This window comes from Varroa destructor, unplaced genomic scaffold, assembly GCF_002443255.2.
Source record: "Varroa destructor unplaced genomic scaffold, Vdes_3.0 BEIS01000006.1, whole genome shotgun sequence".
NCBI classification, from domain to species: domain Eukaryota; kingdom Metazoa; phylum Arthropoda; class Arachnida; order Mesostigmata; family Varroidae; genus Varroa; species Varroa destructor.
The window spans coordinates 5,994,778-6,015,308 of NW_019211459.1; the positions used below are offsets into that span (position 1 = coordinate 5,994,778).

Below are 20,531 nucleotides of genomic sequence, written 5' to 3' on the forward strand. Positions count from 1 at the left end.
TTCGAACCAATAGAGCATAGACAAGCAGACTTTGTTTCAGTCAGCCAGTCAACTGTCTGATAGAATGGCGATGCCGGACGTAAAAACTCGAAACGTAGAGGTAACATTCATCTAAATTGTATTGCAGGTTCCACGCAAACTAGGTTTTCTTACTCAAATAATGTTGCGCATGAAATAATGGATCATTAAAGATCATTTTGTATATATCTATATATATACGCGTTTCTTGCAAATCTCTTAAGGATGATACAAAATACCAAATAAAATTCATATGTATCTTTAAGACATACGGAACCAATTTTCCTCCGTGCACGGCTTTGCCGGAAAATTCAAATATTTGTTTAAATTCAGTATGTTATAGCGCCGAGTGCTACCCTATCAATTATATCGAACGCTTATCCGTCTGAGTATTTTTGACTATTTTTGCATCACTAACAATTACCTCTGTCTTGTCTTCGTCTGTGCTAGAAAAAATCGTAAGCACATAAAACGGTTGCGTTCGGTTAATATAAGTAGGTAGAGGAAATTTTCTTCAAATTTCCACAGGTAGTCTGGTCGGTTAGTTTCCATAGGTAACTGGTCGATTTATCAAAAGTCTATAGAGCTTAAATATATTCAGAATTCCTTCCATATGACACACACACCAATGCTTGAGTATGACTACTAGTGCAGGTAAATGTAAAAGTAAAAGAAGAAATGTTTGTTAAATTTTTTATTAAGTACAAACTCAGTATCTTTTGCTGACTTTTTGATTATAATTGTCTCATTGTCCGAGTGACTGTGAAGGAGATAGAATGCGCAAACTAACATGAGCATCCGGCGAGGGCTTGGAAAGGGTGGTCTTAAAAGAAAGGGTAGTCCTCTTCGTAGAAGCCCTCGAGCAAAGTCAATGGTAGCGGCAACGGCGCACGTGTGCTGAACACGGTTATAGCATACATTTAAGGTAGAGAAGAGGTAAGAGGTGCGCCAGAACCGTTGGTCACCTGTAAGCGGCACCTGCAAACGACAAAGGCAACAAACCAACAGCCTATTACAAATTAAGTATCAGGTGCAATTTTTTTCTTAAAAAGGTGCAACGATAACTGCGAAGACTTCAATGGATAAGTTCCCTTCGCGTGAACTATTACCTAGTTGTGAATTTTTACTAGCTGAGTGTGAAATGCACCGCCAGCCTTCGGTGTCTGTGAAGCGCGAATAACATTTGGATGGTTAATTTTACCGCAATAACTGTTCGACATATAAGATGCCTTTATCAATATGTGCATGTGTTATGTGACGAGGAAATCTACCAGAAGGAATAAAGAAAGCGTTTGTTCAGAATTTGTTTTAAGACATCCTGTAACAAAACGTTCGCTAAAGGGTTATTCGTGATCAGACAATTCAATTAAGCAAACTGCCCCTAATAACTGGAAATGATGGGTGTAGCAAGGGATAAACACCTCTTAACTTCCGGATACTTGCCGACTCTTAGAAGTGGCTTGTATAAGAACGCGATGTTAAATTTGTACCTCGTCCTGGCGTTCGTCACCATCATTTTACTTGACCCTCAAGCGTTGACTGTTTCGGTAGCTAAGTCGGCTGGGAGCACAACCGCGCACACATCCTTTCACTCAGATGCAATATCGAGGAACTACCAAGCCCGAGCCCGTCCTCTGATTACTCTTAGCTCAGGAGAGTATGATAATACGGAAGGCGGGGAAACTTCGAGTCGGGATAGTGACCATTACGGTGATGAGGAGGAGTCTACGTCGACAGGCAGATCGTTTAGCTTAGAAGACTGTGCCCGTTTGTTGACAAGCACAGCCCCTCCGGACTCTGGCGTGACCAGTTCGCGCACCATCGGCGGTGGTGGATTCGCAATTCGTATTGCAGGGATGCCAACGAAATACCTACACGGTGAAAGTTACACAGGTAAGGATAGCAAAGTACAGTGTCACTTTGTCTCAAAACTTACTAACGCATGCACCGGTGTACAGATTCGTGGAAAAAAACAAGGTTGCTCCATGCTGCTGTATCATACGACGCGCTGAAGTGCGAAACGTAACTTCGTACTATTAAGGCCGACCACAGTTCCACGTAAAAATACTCTAGTTGCTATCGCCAGAATAATTGAATTACTCAATAGCTCAACTGTCAACTCTAATTTTCCCTGTACCACTGTTCATCGGTGGGAGGAACATGTACTCTAACCGACGAGGTATTGTCGAATTATATTTCTCTAGTTTTATGCAAACTGTAGTAGAACAGTAAATCATTATTTTAAAGTGTTGATTTAAAAAAAAAAAAAAAAAAACGTGATTTTTTATTGCTGTTACATAGACTTCAGACGCTACCGAAAATGCTAAGCAACGCAATACGGAAATGCAACCGAAGTAGAAACTTAAACTTTTATTGTTATACATCGGTATATTATGCTGGTAATGGGAATGATAAAGGCATTATTTGAACACTGTTATATTGGTTGAACGTGATAAGGATATTACTGGATTAGGCTTATACCGAATTTTGGGTAAATAGCTTTCAAAAAACGGAATATGGTTTCTTTGTAATAGCTGCGTTTCTATTAAATGTGCCTAAAAAATAACTGTATGAATTATGAATGTACTATAAAGATGCAGTCCTAAAGTATGGGCGTGAATGCAAGTAAATATCTATTTAATGAGACACAGGCCTAATTAGGAGTCCCAGTGGTATTTAAAGTTTCCGTTAGTGTTCGTAATTGAGGACCACGATTTATAAACCCGCTCACCTGAGGTAATTGAACTTAGCGAACATAGTTGTTTGTCTCTTATCTAAAAATCTCTTAAATTTATACGATACTGGGTTTAGGAAAGCACTAGCCAGAGGAACTAACTAGAAGACACCTTTTTTTCAAGCGAATTGTGAGACCCTCTTAAGGACCTGTAAGGACAATATAAGGGAACGTTGTATTTATTCTGCGAACAAATAGTAAATTAAAATAAAACGCTATTGAACGAGTTCAACGTACCAAAAAAGGTTGAGTCAATGAAACACAATGGCCAATTCTCCTGCGCGAAAGAAAAGCACGAACTGTAACAGAAGCTGTACAAGGCTCAATGTTAACAAACCACTTAAGTTACCTTCACAAAACGGGAACCGAGGGTAAAGTGTTCCGCCATAAAAACCGCAGCTCGACAAGTTCAATATACGACTAAGTTTTTCGCAGTTCGGAAACGTTCACTAAAATACAGGCATACAAAAACGTTAGCCTAGGCTACTCTGTCGCGATAGACGTGTTTGAAGTTCAGATCACCGATATTGTTTTTTTTCAAGGCAAGCAAGATCTACATAATGTTGGAAATTACATTTGCCCCGGAAAGTAGTCCTGTTGTGGCGAAATTTACGTGTATGGAGAAAGTATATGGAAAAAAAGTCCAGTGGTAACTGCTTTTTAGATGTAGCAATTTTTCGGAGAAATCGAACCAGTGTGAAGTGTCCAGATCTCTATGCGTTTAGTAAAACCTTTATTGGATTAAAAGAACGTACAGAACAAATCGATGACAGGAGGGCTATTCTGTTATGTCATCCTATTTAACAAATGCGCCTTTGAAGGATATCGAAGAAAATAGGTCATTTACAGCTTTTACACATGAACTTAACATCAGCAAATGTATAATGCACATTTCTGGGCTTTTTATAGATCTCACCTATTTCTGCCTAATAATCAAAATATCAAAACACCGCTACAAAGAAGATCGCCTGTGTTCATTTTTCTTAAATAATAATAACTAGTTTCTATCGTTAATGTTCTAGTAACTTGCAATCAATTTTGAAGCTTTCGTTGTCACGATACTATGGAAAAGCGGGTTTCAAGATGAGTAGACAAACAGTCTGTAGCAGGAAAGGAGGTAATTGTAACTACGAGTTTTTCCAAGGTCCATCGAGTGATCGGTTTCTACCGGGGCGGGGGCTTTAAAACTATCTCGTATAATACTGCTTAGACTTTGGTAACTTGAGGGACTTATGCTCGACACCAACTGAACCTTGCAACCAAAAGCACACATGTCATAATGTTTAATGTTAGCCTCTAAATCCTTACAGATACCGTAATGATTCAATACTGAGATTATTGTTGTTATTAAGGTTATATAATTTTATATATAGTAGTTATAATTTTCGCATACATAGGTAATGTTGTGAATTAAAGAGCCGCATTTTTCCCGAAAAAATAAACAGTGCTTTCCGCCGGTCACATAGCGGTTACTTTCTTTGATACGGCTTGACGCCGGCAATCTTATAGTGGCTCTATTGTGCTTAAACCAATCACACAATAGGTTTTTTCTACATTTTTTTATGCCTGTTTTTCCTTGTCCGGTACCAAACTCGCAGGGAGAACCCAAATGAAGTCCATCTACGTAGGCAAGGAAACTCCACCCCGCCCGGCGAATGGCCATCTTAGTAAACACAGCATTAGCAGTAATGGTCACCGTAGGCTACCAAATATGAAATATCCGTTATTGCACCCCGGTCGGCGAGCACGCGTTGTCCATCCTCCCTTCACTGTAACTAGCTGACTGGCTTCTCCGCGTTACTTTTTCTGATGATGAGAGACTTTTACAGCGGTGGTAGGGGGTTTATTTCATTGACCCGACTATCTGTCTCTCTGTCGTCGAGGATGCGACGAGCTAGATGATGAAGCGACGTGAGCTGCGGATCCCGAACGCGCGTGGGAGTGGCTCTATAATGGCGTGGTCAGATGGGGGCGCGTCGTCTCGCATGGGAACCTTCCTCGAATACGTTATTCTTTGGACAAGCACAAACGCATGGCTATCTATCTAAAGCAGCCGCCTCCCTCCACGGGACGGGCGAGCTATCACCGACAAACACGCACTCATGTACGGCTTTCGCTGCGTCCAACCTGACAACCACTACCGTTGACTTTCATGAACAACAACAGTCCGGTTCTAAGCGCAAAGACCCGATACACGGCCACCGTCGAGCCACAAATAAGGGAGAAATAAACGAGTGAAAAATATAGAGTGCGCGTATGAGCACAAATCCAATTATCTAGCAGATTTATATTTAAGTTGTTTCTTCGGCCCCGATGATCGCTGGTGTTTAACTTAAGAGGCTCAGATAAAAAAAATTGTCTGGAACTCGAAGATGTATACTTTCTTAGTACATAATAATGCATTCTAACAAGTATAGATTAGAAACCAAAAACTTAGAAGCTTCAGCAATTTTTTTCTATTTCGAATCCTGCTCATTCATTGCAACTGTAAGCTGATAGTGCCTAAGCTTAAGATCTGAGTATGGTTTAGGGGAAGTTGAACTCGACGATCTGAACTTGTATTTCAATGAAACTATCTAACATGAATTAGAAGCAGAGCAAGGCTTTTATTTTGTGGGTATAACGTACAAATACAACTATACAAACGTTTTCAACGTAAGTCTGGTCGCGTAGAAGGGTATTGACTCTTATATTTCCCAATAACTGTGCTATTGAAATATCAGAGTTAATGGTGAGATGCAAGGAAAAAATTGATGGTCATAGGGCAACAACTGGATCGGGCGCATCTCGAGCTCTAGAACTTTGAGACAACGATTCTCAAAGTAGATCGTTTCGGGGAAACCCTGCCCCTATTATGCGTATCTGGGTAGTCTTTTTGCTACCGACAATGCCCTTGGGCAGGTTTCACCTGCGTCTTGTTTATGATATAAACGAATAAACTTTTTAGGTTTTTATTCATTCGGTGCATGCCTGCGGTGCAGGGGCATTGCCACTGGGGAACGTATGAAAATAGCATAAGCAAAACATTCTCAGAAAAACAAGTTGAAATGAAGTTATGGATCATTGATAATTCACTTATTACGGTCTTGTACTATACTTAGTATGTTAATGGAATAACGTGCCTGCCTGGTAGCCGATACTTCGTGGGTCCAAGGTCGGGTCAGATCATAGAAAATACTTAAAGATAATGTTATGATGAATCACGGCAAATTTGCCGAAATCAAACAGACCCTGGTATACGGGTCTTACTTCCATTTCGATTCCAACTATTGCAGTTCTAGTACCTCTGTGAAGTCAAACTGGCAGGCTCCACGAGCATGCCAAACTGTTAGAAATGGCCTAGCTATTGTTGGGCCTCCATCGGTAATAGGAAAAAAGTTTAGCGGGGTTCGATCTGAGATGCTAACGTTACGACGTTATCGTTTGCTGGTCGGAAGTGAGTTTAACTGATAACTTTGAGATAACACGATTTATAGAGAACAACGCACGGAAACCTTTATTACATTTTCCTAGCATTTTGATAGAGCTATTGTAGGGGCTATGGCGACATAGCTGACCTTTCGGCTAAAGCAAATTTTCTGTCTCAGTATTACTTCAAGCACCCCCTGAATATAGCAATTCTCCACCGCGACGTTTCATTGGATTTACGCTGTTGCTGAGCGCCGGATCAGACGACCATCACTCAGCACGCCACCGAGGCCGGAGCGTGACAGATATTAAAAGGCGCATTTCACACCGCGCAGCTTCCATGGAACACCCCCGGCGAGCTCAGGACATTGTCGGTGCTTTCCAGGTAAATGGTACATTGAGCAGAATTTGTTGCCGGTACGTGTATACATGGACGCATTAAGCGTGCTAAATATGTGAAGCATTTTCAAAATGTATGTGTACTATGTGACAGGGGTCAGGGTTTAATGATGTAGAAAAAAATAAACTAGGTAATTTTATCTCGTGGATTTTCACTGATTTAATTGACATTATTAATTATGGGCTGTCATCATATTAGTGCTTTTATATATTATACTGTTCAAAGTAGATTTTTCTACATTGTACTATAGACGTTCGGGGATGCGTTATCACGTCTTTTGTCGGATGACTGCGGTCACGTGGTTAATGCTGCATCTTCAGTCCCAAAAAGCGAAGTGAGCGTGATATGGACGGCGCCGCCTATTGGCGCTAGCTGCGTGATTTTTAGGTGAGAGAGGGTGACGCTGTACCAGACAATAATGCAAGTATATAATCATTTGTCTACAAATAGATCTTTTTCTATCTACTTGTTTATTATAGACTACTGTTTGTGTTATTATCATCTGGTTTGCGTTGCAGCGCCACCGTTATCGAGTCGCCGGAAACTTGGTTTGCAGACGATAACGAACTAACAAAGGTATCATAGCACTTTCTGCATGCAAAAATGCGTCAGTTGTACGCAATCCGACATTGGGCATTTTCTTTTACCTGGATCTAGGAAACAAATTACGAATTATCCTGTAGATTCCATGTACATATAGCCGAACGTCTAACACTTCACGAAATACACAATACTATTAATACAATACATAATATTTACTGATTGAGCTCGATTGGTCGCGACAGTTTGATCTAATGGTTCATTTTCGTATAATTAGGAGCTGTGTCCAGAAGAGCGTGAAGACGAGGACGTTCAGCCACCCCTCTTGGCTGAGTGCTGCGCTTGTGATGAAGCTAAATACGAGCTCATTTTTGAAGGACTCTGGTCTAAAAACACACATCCAATAGGTTATCCAGAGAGTAAGTGTTGGGTTTTTTGTAAGTACACCACGCGAACCTTACGTTTTAGAATTTCTTCTTGATTTAGCTATGATATGTGCTATCCCATACTTACCGGAATACTTGATATGTCGTTCTATCAACATCTATCTGCGAGCATCTGTTAGTGTTGGAAGGTCAAAGGTGATGAACAGAGTTGTCCATTTGCTTAAAACATACGTATATCTCATTCTAACAACATATAAATTAAAGGTTAGCCCCTAACTCATTACGACAGAACAAGCTACTCGTTAAGGGAATAGGACAAGCTACACTGTGTTCCTCCATTTTCTATTCAAGTCCATGCAATACCACGTTCTATTGATGCGTACTGTCGTTACGTTTCGAGCACTAAAGCGATGAGAATAGGATCTAGCCTGCTTAACGTGTAGCTATTAACTATTTTCACAGACGCATGGTTAACATACTTTTCGGATATAATCGGTGCTTCACATGCGGCCGACTTTCGGATGTGGCAATACGGAGGTCCTCCGTCAGATGGCGTTCGCAGCGTGGCTGAACAACGCTCAACCAGTAGGCTCGAGGCCGAGCTTAAAGCGCAGGTACATTAGGATTGATTGCGTGAAGCATTCTCGAAAATGATCTGTCTAAACATCAGTAACCAAATTTTTTGCGAAATATATTTGGGGCTTAAATTTAATAATTAGATGTTAGTGTTGATAAATAAACAATTTGCCTCACTGGCTAACTGGCTTTCATCAATCTCTTCATTTTTCTTATATCATTTCGAATACACAATTTAATATATAGTGAGCACCCTATGTTATATGTAATCCTAAGTCACTCGTTCAAAAATAAACTCGCCAATGGCAAACGTCGCATCTCAGTAGTGGTCTGATTATTTTTTGTTGCTAAAGTAATTAAACTTAAATAAAAGTGCTCATCTATCAAACATGAGTAAGTAGCTGATATTTTTTGCCTCTAGTCAGGAAAAATCCGGACAATAATTAAGGCTCGCGGTTTATGGCATCCAGCAGCAACCGATGGCGGACGGACGTTTGCTGTGTTCCGTGTCGACCGACGTCATCATGTCGTGTCAGCGCTCTCAGCCCTTGGACCTCCCTCGGCTCACACCCCCTCCTGGCTAGTGGGAGTAAGCGCTCTCGAACTTTGTCTCCGCAACTGTTCTTGGGTTGCATCAAAGACCATGAATCTCTACCCATGGCATGCGGTAGCAACGACGCCAGGAGTCAGCGGTGATACCGAAGAATCGACACATCCTATAATCATGGTCAGTCAACCTGTTGTCGCCAATTTATCACCTTATCATTCTACAGTTGTTCCATCTCAGTGACATGATACAGAAGACATATAGTAAGGAAAACAGAATATAAAAAATACCTAAAAGGAGGGATTTCATAGAATAAAGATGCGATGACATAGTGACTAACCTATTCAATCCTCTTACAGACCATTCTATATCGATGCGTTGAATATAGATATTAGTTATGCGTTTTTCTTTTTTTTCGTTTGTTTCTGCTGGGCATATCCCTTATATCGCATATATATATATATATATATATATATATATATATATATATATATATATATATATATATATATTACAGCTGCATCGTTCCGCACCTATAGTTCCTCAGTTGATCCGTCCGGTTGAAACAGCTGAGGCGTCGCCAATGAAACCAGTAGCAAGGCTAACCATTACAAGACAACGTCTTTACGAAAAGGTACTTTTTAACGCTTCTTGCCGAGCTGCGAGAATAGTCATACGACGTCAGGGGCAAAGAAACCGCCGTATCTATAACGAATTAAGATCACCGAAAAGCTGAGCAAATGATGCATACTGACTAATTCTTCAGACACTTCGAGGCACTGCGTGCGGCATCGTGCGAACTCATTTCCAATAACAAATTTCGCTGATTTTAAATCTGTTTGGGTGATAACTAAACTATGTACTTGTATAATGGGCATTTGCTAGCAATATCTGAGGGTCTGCCAGTAAATTTGTAGAGGGAAGCCAAATATTTGGCATTTGCTAGAGAAGACAATATCTATTCGACTTACGCATTATACCGTTTGTTTCTAATACCTTATAAACACACTCTAGAAGTTTACGTCCATGAAATGTACCCTATCAGCTTAGGAACTCTACAACGGTCGCCCGTTATGTTTTTGGGCGGCGTGGCCTGACAGACCGCGTCTATCATCGGAACTGATCAAATCTCACATGGGCTTTTTGTAACTGCTCATTTGAAATTGAAACATTGCTGCACTATACAGAAGACCTCTTTTTGATAAAGTTTTATATGGCGTGACCTGCAATTAGGCAAAGGATTTGTTATTATTGTTAAGAAAATAGTATGGACTATATGTCGGAAAGTTTAGCTTGACAAAGGAGCGAATCTTGACTCAATGTTAAAGTGTTTTTTTTTTTTAGCACGTTCAGTGAGTAATGAAGAAACGTAAATACGTTGTTACGGTATATCCGCGGCGACGACAACGACAAGTATAGTCCATTATGTATTTGCTGCAAAAGTGACCTGGAATAAGATAGTCATATTTTAAAAGAGTAATGCCATAGGGCAGCATATTGAGATTTTGGTTGTTTTTTTTTTTTTTTTCATATACTTGTCTTTTTTTTCATACTGTACGCGCGCCAATAACAGTAATTAGTATGTGTTTTAGGCTTGATGGCCAGAACAAAGCTGCGCATAAAAACAATCTTTCAGTTCTTAAATGACAAACAAAGATGGCGCAAAGTAGCCCCTACCAATGTAACTTTTATCACCGCTATGAATATACGCCAATGAATGCGAACTCTATTTAAGCGTACACTTATAAAGGCAATAATAAACGTTATTTTTTTTGTACGACTTCATTAAAAAGCACAGGTGCATTCCTTATGTCTAATACAAACTAACGAGAAATGTCATCAGAAACTTAAGGTTTGCCTTCACGGCAGAAAGATCAAAATTCGACCTAACCGCTATATTAAGATCAAACTCCTTTAAGAGCCTTCTGATAAACGCTAAATCGGTAATGGTGAGATAGTTACGACCAATTCACTTTGAAGACTGACAACAGGATCAACACACAGTTTTGTCGATAATATTCTGAAAGAGTACGTTGGTCGTTCATGCTATCTTTTCTTTTTTTAGTTATATATATATATATATTCTAAATTTTTTCCATACGTTTGTCACTTTGACAAAATAACCCCGGAAAATTTACAATACAAACACTTCGGAATTTAGCTAACAAACGGCTCTCAAGCTTTTTGTACAAAAATTCTTGTATATATATATATATATATATATAAATGTGTTTATAAATTAATTTATTGCAAATCTTACGTATAGCTGTGCCGGCCTAATGAAACCATATCTAATGAGAGCGTAACGCCTTTTGTAGGTCTCGTGTGATCCCGACGCTGCCGAACGGCCAAGATCTGGCTCGATCAAAGAAGATAAATGTTTGTACCTCATTAAAATTCTTGGCCTTAAAATTCCGTAGAGTTTACACTAAATATAGAATAACTCATGTCTCTTTATTGTCTAACATGCCAAATGTCTACGGACTGTTTCCATTTGACACTTTTCGTAGTCCAACGCACAAATGAGTCCTAGCTTCCTCACTAAGAGTGGGCCTATTCGAGCACGAATATCTGTGAGCCCTTCACGAATCTTAATAGCTTTGAAGCCTATTACGTTGTGGTATTAATTATCTTAAGTGAAATACCTACCACCTAACGAAAGATGACCTAGTCCGTCAGTTGTACTGTATTTGAATCCTAAACGAATTCAGCAACCCATCCAAATGCCAGACTCACCCCGTGGCGGTTTTCTCTTGCTTATGATCAGTTTCGTGGCATTATGACGCAAGGTTGGCGTATATACGTATATATGCATACACACAACTTCCCATGAATAGCTCTGAATTGTTATGCAGCGTACACATTGCATACCCCCAACGACTTGCAGTAAATGAAATCTCCCAAGTTGCACACGACGAAAAATAGATGGACGATAAATACAGCAGATTTTCAGGAAAGATAGATAAATATCTATTCATAATTTACGAGCTAGATGTACACATCAGTCCGGCCAAAAAAATACAGTGTCTACGTGTTTTAGCTATGCTTTCTATTCTAAAAAAGTGTTCTGTTTGTCCAAGCCGTACGGAGAAGGCTGCAACTAAATCTCCCGTAGCATACCTTCCATGTAATGCACTCAAGGTTCGAACTTGTGTGATACTCCGAGTCACCCCCAGATAAGGAAGGTGCCATACACCGTCAAGGCAAAAAAGGCGCTTCATAATAATCGTTACCGAGCTGAGACGGCTTCAAAAAGTAAACTTCAAATGCATGTACCATCATCTTAAACCATTCATCTATTTATCTTGTTATGACATGTCAGTGAGGGCGTCCGATCCCAATGCGACCCCACATGCAAGCGTCAATGAGACTGGCGTTTCCTCGTCGTGTAAGAGCATCTTTGGGCCATGGGGACCTTGGGGACCCTGTTCTGCTTCCTGTGGAGGCCACGGACTTCGATATCGAACGCGTTCTTTACTCGTTCCGTCAGACGATGATCAAGGCGCAGAGTGCTCCTCGCCTGAGGGCGAAGTCGATCCACAAACTCTACTTGAACAAAGCGAGGAGTGCGAAAACACGTGTACAAAGTAAGTCTGCTATCGTATAAGCATAGTGTACATATAATAGAATAAGTATAAGCGTATGTAACCATGATGCAAATATGTAGAAACCCTTGGAACAATACTAGAAAAAAAGCAAAAATAGATTATCATAAAGCGATGACTGAAGAGGCAGTACGGATCATATGCTGAGCAGACACACAAATACTGTTACCCGTTTAAATGTACTGAATCAGACGTTGATTAGATGAAGAATTTTGACGAGAAAAAAAAAAGTTTTACTTGCAATTTAATAATAACGGCAGCTAATCTCTTGTGCCTCGGGCACGATCTCAATTGTCCGTCCAAAATGAAGGTCCGTTCTTTGGTTAATGTTTGGCCAATACGAATCACGAATTTGCTCGGTGATGCTATAGTAATGTAGGTGAATCTGTTACTGGCAATGGTACTGAAGTTGACCACTGAGAGGCTAAATGCTGGGTCGGACAATTTTCTTGCGTTCGGACAATCAACTAGTCCCTCTTTAATGACTATGTACCCATAAGCATTTCTTTTCAGTGGTATCTCGTGTGAAACTACCGCCTGGTCACAATGGACAGAGTGTGCAGCTACCTGCAACAAGGTTTGTTCTCCGACGAGCTGCTAAGGCCACCTATTTACGGCCACCTATTTTACTAGTGTTTCGTATATGACATTATTCGGCGCTCATCTGTAGCGCTTAAACGATCCTTTTCCGTTTAAATACTGGGTGTATAATCCCGAGTTTATAATTGCTGACGATAAACTAGAGGTCAGCCTCTTTGATCACTAAGCATATACTTGTAAATGGTTAAAAGTTTTTATGTATCTAGTGGCTTTTTTAGGAACGTTTCTAATAACTTTTCTTAAAGGCTTCGACATTTCTAATGGGAAAAATATGATGCTAGATCAATTTCAATGAATACCTAGGTAAAGTTGGCATTTTTTTTGTCAAAAAGGGTTGAGCATGTGTAAATTATTCTAATATAATGTATTTTTCACTCCGCACAATAAGCACATAATAGATATAGAAAAAAAATAACTGGCTTTGACCTTTACCACGAAGACGAATATGGCAGAGGGATAACAGTAGGGCAAATAGTATCTGAGGTTGGTCCAAAAAAAATTGAATAAGGTAACGGAAATATTTCAAGAAGACAATACCTTGCTTTCATACCCTGATGAAAGCGCTAAATAATTAATACGAGGGCTGTGATAATAGCCAAAAATTGCTGACGCACTATAACAGAGTTTTTGAGCCCAGATGACTGAACAAAACGACGGAACTACACTATGTGGTTAACTTGGTCAAGTACGGTCATGGAAGGTCACAGAAAAATACTCGCAGAACTTCGTTGATATAGTAAATTTACTGAAAAAAAAATAGACGTACCGCAGCACTTTAATGAAAAAACAGCAATAGCACAAGGACGATCGTTGCTTTCCGTAATGTACAGTAAACACCTAATAGCGCCGAAAAAAGGTCAAGTCGGCTTCCAAGCAACTGTAATTTACAAAAGTTATTATTCTATGTTTTAATGACAAGCAAAAAAGATGTGTATAACTTCAACATGATGGTTTTTGCTCGATAGGGGATTCGGGCTCGTCGGCGGAAATATCTCGCATCGCAGCATATGGCTCGAAAAGTTTGTTCCGTAAATTTAGTGGAGAGAGAAGTTTGCGAAGCACCACAGGATATCGACTGCGCGTCGGAAAACGTGAGTGGGGATTGACCAGACGCTTTCAAGCCGCTGTGCACGTTTACTAAACTGATCAATCAATCTCCTTTAAACGACTTCCATTGTTAGCCTACGGATCGGTGCGTCAACTCTCAAATATAGTCTAAGAACATGACTTTCATAACTTGATTTTGGCCAGGTTTCCGCTTGGTGATACCAATAAAACCCCAACTAGTTTCTTCTGAGACCATTGATTGCAATTGAACGTTATGTCGGTCGAGGACTAATTCGTCACGCGACCTACTAACGCTGGTGCCACTAATTATACGCGCATGCGGTGACGCGACGCCATTGATGGCACATAGTCAAGACAAAGATAGCCATTCTAAATCACTCGTCGTTAAGGTTTCACCTTATTCACGCGTTTACAGATTTCATGGGAGTGTGCGGTCAGCGAATGGAGTGAATGGTCTCCATGTACCGCATCATGTGGCGCTGAAGGTGTCCGTTTTCGAACGCGGGCGCACCTCCGACCTCAGCTAGCAGCTCTTGCTCGTTGCGCCGTGCCCCAACTACACAAGGCCACTTGCAGGTCTGAGCAGGTAAACGTAGCTCGGCCTCGCGCGATAATCCTACAGATAGTAGATTTTTTTATTTTAAAAGAATATTTCTAAATTTTCAGTGCCTTCGTTAAAGCATCGCATTTGGCAAGTGGCCTGTAGAATGCTTACTACGCTAGTAAGCACAGGAGGCTACGCTATCACGCTTCAAATAATAGAATGCAAAAACATAAGATGCCATCTTCTCATGTTTATACCGCAGTCAATATCAAAGTGTTGACTGATTTATATAAACGTGACCATCCTGCAAATGGAATGGACTAATAGATAGGGTAGAAATTAATTGACTGTTCGTTGCAGACGGTTTGTGGGGATGACGAACGAAAAGCACAAGGTACGCATATATTTTAACTTTTACTCTTCGTATTACCCTCGGTTAATTGAGTCAAGCCTCTCACCCCCTACTCCTGTAGCGGAAATCTTTTCTATAATAATGAAATACAGGTTGAAGGAAATCGACATATGACCTAGATCGAACGTGAGAAATATCTACTAATGCTTGTAATAATTTCTTGGTGTTTTCGGACATACTTGCTGTAGAAGCTTGTTTCCTAGCTAACGAGCCCGGACCCTGCCGTGGCGCATTTCACCGTTTCTACTACGATATCCGTTTGGGAAAATGTATGAAATTCATGTGGGGAGGCTGTAGAGGAAATAAAAATCGATTTGAGACATTTGCAGAGTGCAAATCAAAATGCGGCCGAGCCCTTGAAGGTTTGTACATGCTATACAATTACCAGTATTCTGTTAATTTTGTGGATTTATACTCTTTACTTTAATCTTTTGCTCAAATATAGCAAGTCATCATGTTTCCAGATAAAAGCTCCAGGAAACCATGATTTTGTTTTAGTTAAAATATATGAAAGAAATCATTCGTTAGAGAAGTGTGAATATTAGAATCAATTATGTTTCTTTTTTTCTGTGCTTATGGGCCTGAGCTGTATTTTAGGCCAAGTGTATAAAATTTTGTTCTGCACGGGAAATATAAGGTAAACTTTTGCCCATTTGCGCCGAAAGATTTTCGTCTAGCTAACGGTTTAGTTGCTTAAGCCTTGATAACGGTGCTATACCCTAATATTATTTTTCTAGTAATTTTCGTATCTACATATATAAATTACGAATTCGATAACATCATGAATATGTCCAGTATATCTTAATTTATAATTCGATAAACGTTGGTAGCGATCAACTTTGAAGTTCATTTGGTACTCATCGATAAGCATCAGCTAGCCGTATAAAGTACAACTTAATATATTCTTTCTGTATAGTGTTAAGACTGAATCATCAGTTGCCCGTACCAACAACGGGGCCGTCGTTGTGGCTGTTTGATGGCAGTCGTTATGCAGGAAGGAATCATCCGGATTCAGTGCTCGGGCTAACTTCTGAAACGCCTTTATTTGAGCCGCCCTCCCCGATACCATCAAATGATGATCAAGACGACATGGATGAAGCCCCAGGTCCTCCAGTTGACTGTGTCGTGACCCGTTGGTCCGAATGGAGCCTCTGTAGTAAGGTAAGTATTGTCCAAAGTTTTCCCAAGTTCCGTAACGATTGCGTTCTGTGTGTAATAAATATATTTAAGTAATCGACATAATGTTGCAGTCGAGGGAACAATTCTCATCACAAAGGTGCATATGCTATTCTATCGACATAGCGAGTCATGGACATTTGCTCAGGTGCTTCGTTTAAACATCCATATCAGCTTCTCGTACTCGTGTGACCTCGAAAATAATTCATACAAACACGATCCCCCAAAAAATGGCAATTTTTATACCTATTTTATTAAAACAGCTGCTATAGCTGATGGCGCTTCATTTGATGTATGTCATGACACGTTTATGGCTGTTTTTCGTGGGGTACGGTGGCAGACATGTGGCAACGGGCGACGGTCACGTCGGCGTATGGTGAAGACGAATGCTCGTCGAGGGGGTCGGCCGTGTCCGCGAAAACTCGTTCAGCGAAGGAGATGTCACGATAATCCGCCCTGCTCCACCGAAGGCAACAGTAGTGGCACCAGCAGCAGCCGTCCACGTCAGAAAGCCACAACACGCAGCAGCAGCAGACTGCTAACTATAAATAGCGTAAGTTAAACGCGAGTCCACTACAGTAATATTGAACGTAAATCCAGATTGCAAAAGTTCATGGTCAGACTGAAAATATCACCAATGAAACATAATTAACACAAAAGTTCGAAAGTTAATTACGCATTGAGCTCAACGCACATTCCATTTGCTTGACTTTTCTCCTGTTTGGTCCCTGCTTCGTCTTGTAGCTGTTTAGTTGTTCAGTCAAAATAATAGGCGTTAGAAAAACATTTTTTACCTTAATCAAACAATAAAAATAGGCATTTACCTTAGCTTATTGTAGGTTTAGGGCAGTAGGTGGGAAATCGTTTTGTAAATGGCTCTGAGAAGTGCGGACCAGGTCGTAGGAGGTGAGCCTCCTCTTCTTCTTTTTTCAGTCAGTTGAACTTATGTATGTGCTTGAAATGTTATTGGTGCCCACTATTTTAGCTTAATCGTCCCTGGGCGCAAAAAACAAAGGCGCCTTTAAGTGACTTAGCTGAGCCTTCTGTAACAACCATTTTCGTCCTGTTGGACTGCCCTTCGCTGTTGCGTTGTTGTCGGTTGCAGGCAAACGGGTCTAGCTCGATGGTTTAGGTTGGCTTCTGGCACAGGACGTTCCGTCATTCCGCTAACGAGGACAGTGAAACGAATAACGGCATCGGTTAGCCCATTAGTAAATCATGTTAAAGTTACGCATATCACCAAATTATAACAAAATCAACATACACCCATAGTTCATTAGTTACAATCGTATACCGTATTCATACATTCTTATATATAGACGCTCTAAAAACAGCAGCGAACATTTCCGAGTATTGCACGTTGGTCGAACAGATCAATTATTTCAGTTAGCGACAGTCAGGCCTATGAACTAGTCGTGTTTATCTGTACGTGATCGTGTCGTCATTTACTGTTTCCGATAACTTTAGCTCTGGATCCGCGACTCTAGTGAGTGTATAGTACAGGTGAAAGAACTGCAAGCATGTAAGTTGCAAATATGATTTCTATATGGAGAGCTGTACATTTTGAGCTTGCAGAAAGTTACTTGGAAAATGAGCCTTAGCAAGGGCAAGGATGCATTCGCGTCATATCATATATGCCGCTATCACCAATATACTAACGTAATCAAATAAAGTTATCTAACAATTTGTTCGTACCATAAATGCACAGGAAAATAACTCGATACCACAATACGTATCTCTGTTTATCACGTTCCAACAAATTTGACAGCATGGTGGCCTTCTGGGGCGCAGATCTCCTGAAGGCTCGTCAAAATCCGATTGGCGTTAAGTCACGAGTGTCGACTCATCGGTGTCGAAGATGAAAGCTCACCCAAAGCGTTCTATCTTCCAATGAACCCACGCGTACCTATTTCTCAGATGAGGAATTTCTCTCAACAAGCAGAGTTCTAGATCTTGCCAAGTATAAGTACGGTATAATGATGTGCGCTCACGTGGAAAATATGCAATGATTAAAAAATTATTAAATATCTGAAAAAGTTAAGTTAAAAATTAATAGGCCACGTGCTGTTAGCTAGCTATTCGTGTCAATCAACCATACATGAAGCAAATTTTTGTTTTCTTTTTAACGTACTTAGACCTTGGCAAGTTTACTTGGATTTTCCCCCGTCGTAGCACAGTTTTCAATTTACGTAACCATTAAAAAAAAGCGCCAACCCAACTTGAACTAGTCTAGCAGATATACTGACAGGCCGGTTATGCTTTTGCGCCTTCTCCAAAAAACAGTATTCAGGAGGCTTGTTCTATAGATGATGAAACTAGGTTTACAGCACAACGATAGCTTTTCAAATGCTTGTTAGACGTACGTTCCCTCATGGCGTGGGCTACGCCTAGCCCATAACGCCAAATCCTTGTCAAATGGTTCGGCGAATCATTTTGCCCTAGCCTTTCGTATAACTGCTCAATTGTTCAAAGATGTTTAAGCACTGTCGTACAGGATACGCTCAGTAGGTTGTTGCTGTCAACCGAGTTGGCGTAGAAACCTCGTTTTACACAGTAGAATAGCGTTGGTCACAATCTTACCAACTATTGCATATTACATATCGACTATCATTTATATTACGTACAAAATTCTACCCAGCGATAGGCATACATTATAAGACACACAGTATCCGATTAAGAAAGTTAGACCCATATTCAAAGTTGCAAAATAAAAAAATGCCCACCTAGAAATTCTGCTGTGAGGAACCCAGCTTAACATGCAGATTGAAGACGTTTGTAAACGCATACTTATTAGTGGAATTATATGCGTCCTCGTATGTTGCCTGTGTATTTAAACGATTTACAACAGTCAAGACCGTCTTAGAATACAAACTCGCCTATATTGTGCGTGGTCGTACTTACTCCGGGCTACTTATCGCACACCAATGCCAACCGGTTGTTTTTCGCATTGCCAATATTATAATTATACGAGTATAATTATAGCGTTTCGACTGGAGTCACGTAACGGACGCATTTACGGACGGAGACCTAGTAAGCAATTAATTCTACTACTGAAGTTCAACTCATTGGCACAGTAAACATATAAGCAAAAATAGACACAATCGTCTTCCTATGATAGACTCCGTACTCATGAATAAACTTTGTATATTACAGTTACTTGTGAGCGTTGTCAATTATGGAATGGCCAACGTTGTGTCTTTCAACTTCTATCTGGATCGTGCACACGCAGGACGGTTTCAAGTCAACCATCTGCTTAGGTCTACTAACTGGCTTCTATATGCTCCCTCTAAACTTCAGGATCATAAAATCATTGATATCAACAAGCAGTTCCCAATAACTCATGGTTCAACACGTTAGCCACCGCTTCTATAGAATAATGTAGAGACTTCCGAACACGGTTTCGGTGCGTTCTGATAAAATAGCTTGCCGGCAGAGTGAAGTCTCTTTGCCTAATCGAAACCTCTGGTATTGGCGCTTATATTATATTGAATTACAGAATTGGAAGCTTACGGAAAGTTACGATGATCTCTGTAGGATGGCACCGAAAGTATCAAAACTATGAGCAATAGATGTGTGCGATAGTTCCCGAAAGTTCTTCGAACTTAGCCAGTGTAAGTTGGAAGCGCTAACTTCAAGGCGAGAGTGTGTCTCTTGGATTTGAGAGCAGCCATAAACTAGGGGCAGGTTTGCCGTAACTACAACATAAACGGTGCGTTCATGCCAAACGCTTTTAGCCAATATTTAGAAGCACACGATATTTATCTAATATGGGGAGACTTTCTAGTGAGAACCACTTGTAGAAGCCTGTTTTCCTTATTGCTCGCATAATTACACGAAACTGAGAAAAGTTGAAATTAACTTTACAGTCGTATAAGCCGAGACCCATTCGGTGTTTAGGTTGACGGCCATTTTTCGCAGCAACGATGAGGCAAAGATATATTTACGCAGACATGCATAACATATTCGTTTACCGTTGAAAACAATTTAATTGTGTAACTCCTAGCCGCAGTTAGTTTCTACTGTGTTATTAATTGAAATTATAAAGTACAAATATGAAATGATGCCAAGGGAGGTCCGCTTGGATCACAGTAAAACTTAGCTGAACTAACTGAGGACTATATCGTATCATAAGCAATAAAAAGTTAGGGACGACAATGAAAAGCATATACTGAAAAAGAAAGAAATCGCGACATATGGTACTTACTGTTGCGCTGCTTTTTCCTTCGTGTAAATGAATTAGAACAAAATGGGCTTAATATATCCTGCGGATGAACTATCTAGATTGTCCAACAAAGTAAACTAATCCACAGATTGGCTAGTGCACTGAACATTCGTCTACTGTGTTTTCTGGGTGAATTTACAACAAAATAGATGTTGTTCCTTAGGGAAGATTGTCTCATAGCCTCTAATAAGTACGTCTTCGACTTTGAGCCGTTTATATATTAACAGTGCATATGCACACGAAGTGCCCAGAAAATGCCATCAGTACATTATATTTTGTCAGGTCAACCCAGTTA

The 20,531-nt window shown here is 40.3% G+C and overlaps 1 protein-coding gene and 2 long non-coding RNA genes across 6 annotated transcripts; 1 reads left to right on the top strand and 2 right to left on the bottom strand.

The window, feature by feature from the left end:
- The first annotated feature begins 880 nt into the window (after nucleotides 1-880).
- LOC111253090 (spondin-1-like) lies at nucleotides 881-19,161 on the top strand. The gene is made up of 18 exons (XM_086992550.1): nucleotides 881-1,911; nucleotides 6,340-6,545; nucleotides 6,811-6,947; nucleotides 7,079-7,136; nucleotides 7,378-7,519; nucleotides 7,949-8,100; nucleotides 8,484-8,789; nucleotides 9,127-9,243; nucleotides 10,928-10,988; nucleotides 11,932-12,196; nucleotides 12,728-12,791; nucleotides 13,780-13,905; nucleotides 14,298-14,468; nucleotides 14,787-14,820; nucleotides 15,027-15,200; nucleotides 15,755-15,999; nucleotides 16,355-16,567; nucleotides 17,120-19,161. The coding sequence occupies exons 1-18, from the start codon at nucleotides 1,413-1,415 to the stop codon at nucleotides 17,144-17,146; spliced, it is 2,997 nt and encodes a 998-aa protein (XP_086848676.1). The 5' UTR covers nucleotides 881-1,412; the 3' UTR covers nucleotides 17,147-19,161.
- LOC147754790 (uncharacterized) lies at nucleotides 7,297-8,105 on the bottom strand. The gene is made up of 2 exons (XR_015329978.1): nucleotides 7,966-8,105; nucleotides 7,297-7,486 (listed from the first exon to the last, which is right to left on the bottom strand). It is a non-coding gene; the product is annotated as an uncharacterized LOC147754790 (long non-coding RNA).
- On the bottom strand, nucleotides 12,018-20,494 carry LOC111253092 (uncharacterized). Of its 4 annotated transcripts, none has more exons than XR_015329976.1 (4): nucleotides 20,219-20,360; nucleotides 16,839-17,180; nucleotides 15,785-16,556; nucleotides 12,018-12,155 (listed from the first exon to the last, which is right to left on the bottom strand). It is a non-coding gene; the product is annotated as an uncharacterized LOC111253092 (long non-coding RNA). The 4 variants fall into 4 exon arrangements; XR_015329975.1 differs by lacking the exon at nucleotides 12,018-12,155 and having other exon boundaries at nucleotides 15,629-16,044; nucleotides 16,261-16,556; nucleotides 20,219-20,492; XR_015329977.1 differs by lacking the exon at nucleotides 12,018-12,155 and having other exon boundaries at nucleotides 15,629-16,636; nucleotides 20,219-20,494.
- Between the last annotated feature and the right edge of the window lie 37 nt (nucleotides 20,495-20,531).